Raw genomic sequence first — 3,897 nt, forward strand, 5'->3', positions numbered from 1 at the left:
AGAGCTGTCCAATCACATCACAGGATGGGGTCAACAGAGCTGTCCAATCACATCACAGGATGGGGACAACAGAGCTGTCCAATCACATCACAGAGAGCATCCTTTCACAAAGCTGGTGAGGGCTCGTATGTGTCCTTCGCAGCTAATTATTATAAATTAAAGCTAACCAGTTAACTAGCTGAGGTTAATTAACTAACTGATCAACCATGAAGCTGAGCAGAAAAATGATGAGTTGTTGCAAAAACAGGAAGAACACTCAGATTGCTGAGCTGTTTTATGGATGAACTAATCAGTTCTATCTAACTTCTAGTTTCTGGGTGTTTCTGGTATGACAACAGAAATTCCCAGCTGTCATTGAACGCAGCATCAGATAAAGGTTTGTGGTGAAAGCAGCAGGCCGAAGCCCACTGCTGTGATTCCTCTGTAATTTTAACTTAATTTGTTCTGTTCGGAGACGTGATGAAGAGGAGGAGACTGCACGTATTACCACACGCGCACACGCACACACACACACATTAACACAGTAAAGGCTCCAGCATACTCCGTAAAACGTCAAGAAGTCAGTTCGCGGTCACGTGGTTGCGAGACATTCATTTTCGCTCACACGTTTCATCGTCTACGAGACACTCAGGTCAGAACTCCAGGAAGCCCCCCCCCCCCGCAGCGTTAAAACAGGTTTCTTCCTGCCGGCCTCTCAGCTCCTCAGCTCTCCTGTCCTTGTTTTGCTGCAACAGTTGTAAAGATGGCTCCAGCTGCTTCTCAGAGGAGCAGCAGAAGCTAAATAGAGCTCATCGGCTTTAACCACGCCCACAACAACTTCTGACCAATCAGCCAACACTTGGCCCAAACCCCTGTGAGAAACAAGGAGAGCGAAGTGGGGGATATAACAGATCAACACGCAGCAGGTGACAGAGTGTGTGCACGTGCTCTCCACACTCTGAGGCACAGACAGGTGCAGAAACCTGCCAGGAATCCCAGAAATGTGCAACACCTAAAACCTGTTGGTCCGCCCCCCCAGGGTCTGAGGAACCACAGACCTCACAGCTGGATTGACGTCACCTGAAACCACCTGACAGAGGTGCAGGTTCTGAGTCTGAGACCTGAAGGATCTGTGTGATGAAGGGTCAGAGCTCCTCCACTATTATCTCAGACTCTCCATCCTCTGTGCACACAGGCACAGAGAGGACAGCTCATCGTCAACATCTGCACTCTTTGTCTTCTTTGATCATTTGGATGGACAGTGGGCCCCGACCCGATCAGCAGACACATGCTAACACTCGCAGCGGCCATATTTACTTCCACAAACAAAGCCTTAGTTTTACCACAAACTGAGATTCTGACCCAGACTGAAAAAGTTCTGATCCAAAGGTTTGAGAAAAACGTTGCAGCAGAGTTTATCCCAGGACATCAGCTCCGTATGTTTGAATAAATGACTGAAGTTTCAGGCTGGATGCAAACAACCAGACCCATCAGAACCAGAGTTCTGAGGTTCTGTCTGGGTCTGAGCAGAACTCTGTCTTAATGCTTTTTACTCTGAGAGGAAAGAGGAAGTTTGTTCAGATTAAACATAAGAAGCTGCTGGTGTTTTACAGGCTGAACCGGTCTGATCTGGTCCTGGTCTGTCCCAGTCTGTCCTGGTCTGTCCCAGTCTGTCCCAGTCTGTCCCAGTCTGTCCTGTCCTGTCTGTTTCTGGACCTGAGCAGCTTCAGGTCCAGTTAATCCACCAGCAGAGAACAAACATCCTGCTGACTCTAAAACTAACAGAACCCCCTGGAGACCCCACCCGAAAACTGACACCTTTAACTCCAGAACGGGCCCAGACCGGGTCCAGACCGGGCCCAGACCCGGTACAGACCGGGCCCAGACCGGGCACAGACCGGGTCCAGACCGGGCCCAGACCCGGTACAGACCGGGCACAGACCCGGCACAGACCGGGCACAGACCGGGCACAGACCGGGCATAGACCGGGTCCAGACCGGGCCCAGACCGGGTCCAGACCGGGTCCAGACCGGGCACAGACCGGGCACAGACCGGGTCCAGACCGGGCCCAGAACAGACCTCAGGAGGGGATTCAACTCAACAAGGTTAGAGTTTTGGTCTAACACTTGTGGACCCCCTGTAGGACCTGGACCACATGAACAGAACCTGTATTTGGATGGTTACCCTCGTTGACGCTGTCAGAACTGGACTGGGACACCATGGTCCTCCTGCTGCACTTCAGGGACCTCCCTGTAATCGGACTTTCAGCTTGACTCCATGGTCTGTCTCTCCTGGAGAAGATCCCACTGAAGAACCTAGTCAGCCTCCGGTCGGTGGACCGGGCCGCCCCTGCCAACTCCAGCAGGTCACTGTTGTCCAGGGTCCGGTTCTTGGCACCCCGGGCCCTCTCAGAGCGGCTCAGTTCTGTCAGGGAGTCCGTCCTATTGAGGACGGATCCGACTTCCAGTGTCTGGCTCTTCTCCCTGAGGGGGTGTGAGGGTCTGGGGGCTGCAGGACTGACGGATCCGGAGCTGCGGTGCTCCTGATCCTTGGAGAGGGTCCTGATCCTGTGCCTAAAACTGAAACTGAAGCTGCGACGCAGGAGACCTGGTTTCAAAGGGGGGGTCCCAGGGCAGGAAGGGATCCCGTTAGTCCTTGAGGGGGACCTCACAGGAGGCTCTGAGCTCCTGTCCTCCACACTCCTGGTCTTCAGGAGCCTCTTCTTCTTCTCCACAGCAGTTCCAGAGCATATATCTGGATCCTCTTGGCCTGGAGCTGGACCCCGGTTCTCCACCAGGGGACTGCGAACCTTCTGCAGTTTCCTGGACACCTTCAGTCGGCCCAGCTCCAGCTGACCCGTGCTGAAGGTCCTGAAGGTCCTCATGAAGCCACGGGACCCCAACAGGCCCTGGGACTCATCCTGCACCTCTTTCAGCTGCTCAAACAGACCAGAGTCCCCTCCACAACCATCCAGGCTCTCCCTCTTCACCAGGGTCACAGAGATCCTGTAGATGGTTTTTCTCTGAGGGGTTCCTCTCTCCATCTGGTCCAGCAGGTACATCACCTAAAACTGGACCCCTCTGCACAATACAGGTTCTGTAAGATCCAAGAACAGACCCCCTCAGATTAAAGACCAGAATCCAGAAAATAATCCAGATCCATAGCTCCCTTCTTCATCCCAGCGGAGAAAGTCTTCCTCTGTCCGGATCTAGAAAGTCCAGGTTCTGACCCTCCATTAAATCCACGGCTCGGATTCAGTCCCGCTCCGAGTCCCGTACCGAGCCGGAACCTCTGCTCCAGCTGTGGGAGCTCAGCCCCGGGGCTCCTCCACCTCCGACCAGCCTCAGCGGGAGCACAAACACCGGGAGAGAGCACCGAAACACCGGGGAGAGAGCCGCAGACAGACCGCTGACAGACACCGGAGTCCCGCTGCTCCCGGAGCTGCTCCCGGAGCTGCTCTCCACTCCTCTCCACTCCTCACACACGGACACAAGACCCGGAGCAGACCCGGAGCAGACCCGGAGCGGAGCACCGAGGAGGAACCAGAGAAAACTCGGAGCGGAGCACCGAGGGGGAACCAGAGAAGACCCGGAGCGGAGCACCGGGGAGGAACCAGAGAAAACCCGGAGCGGAGCACCGAGGGGGAACCAGAGAAGACCCGGAGCGGAGCACCGGGGAGGAACCAGAGAAAACCCGGAGCGGAGCACCGAGGGGGAACCAGAGAAGACCCGGAGCGGAGCACCGGGGAGGAACCAGAGAAAACCCGGAGCGGAGCACCGAGGGGGAACCAGAGAAGACCCGGAGCGGAGCACCGGGGAGGAACCAGAGAAAACCCGGAGCGGAGCACCGAGGGGGAACCAGAGAAGACCCGGAGCGGAGCACCGGGGAGGAACCAGAGAAAACCCGGAGCGGAGCACC

At 55.6% G+C, this 3,897-nt stretch overlaps 1 protein-coding gene across 2 annotated transcripts in view; it reads right to left on the reverse strand.

The window, feature by feature from the left end:
• Window positions 1–3,478, reverse strand: part of LOC108229328 (arf-GAP with GTPase, ANK repeat and PH domain-containing protein 1-like) — a gene marked incomplete at its 3' end in the record, with an annotated part of 36,578 nt that extends 33,100 nt beyond the window's left edge. Inside the window, 1 exon segment of one of the 2 annotated variants that reach the window (XM_037974432.1) lies at window positions 2,164–3,478. In XM_037974432.1, coding sequence (XP_037830360.1) covers window positions 2,164–3,040 — 877 coding nt within the window. 2 annotated transcript variants of the gene reach the window in all.
• Window positions 3,479–3,897: the final 419 nt, after the last annotated feature.

Source organism: Kryptolebias marmoratus, unplaced genomic scaffold (assembly GCF_001649575.2).
Source record: "Kryptolebias marmoratus isolate JLee-2015 unplaced genomic scaffold, ASM164957v2 Scaffold52, whole genome shotgun sequence".
NCBI classification, from domain to species: domain Eukaryota; kingdom Metazoa; phylum Chordata; class Actinopteri; order Cyprinodontiformes; family Rivulidae; genus Kryptolebias; species Kryptolebias marmoratus.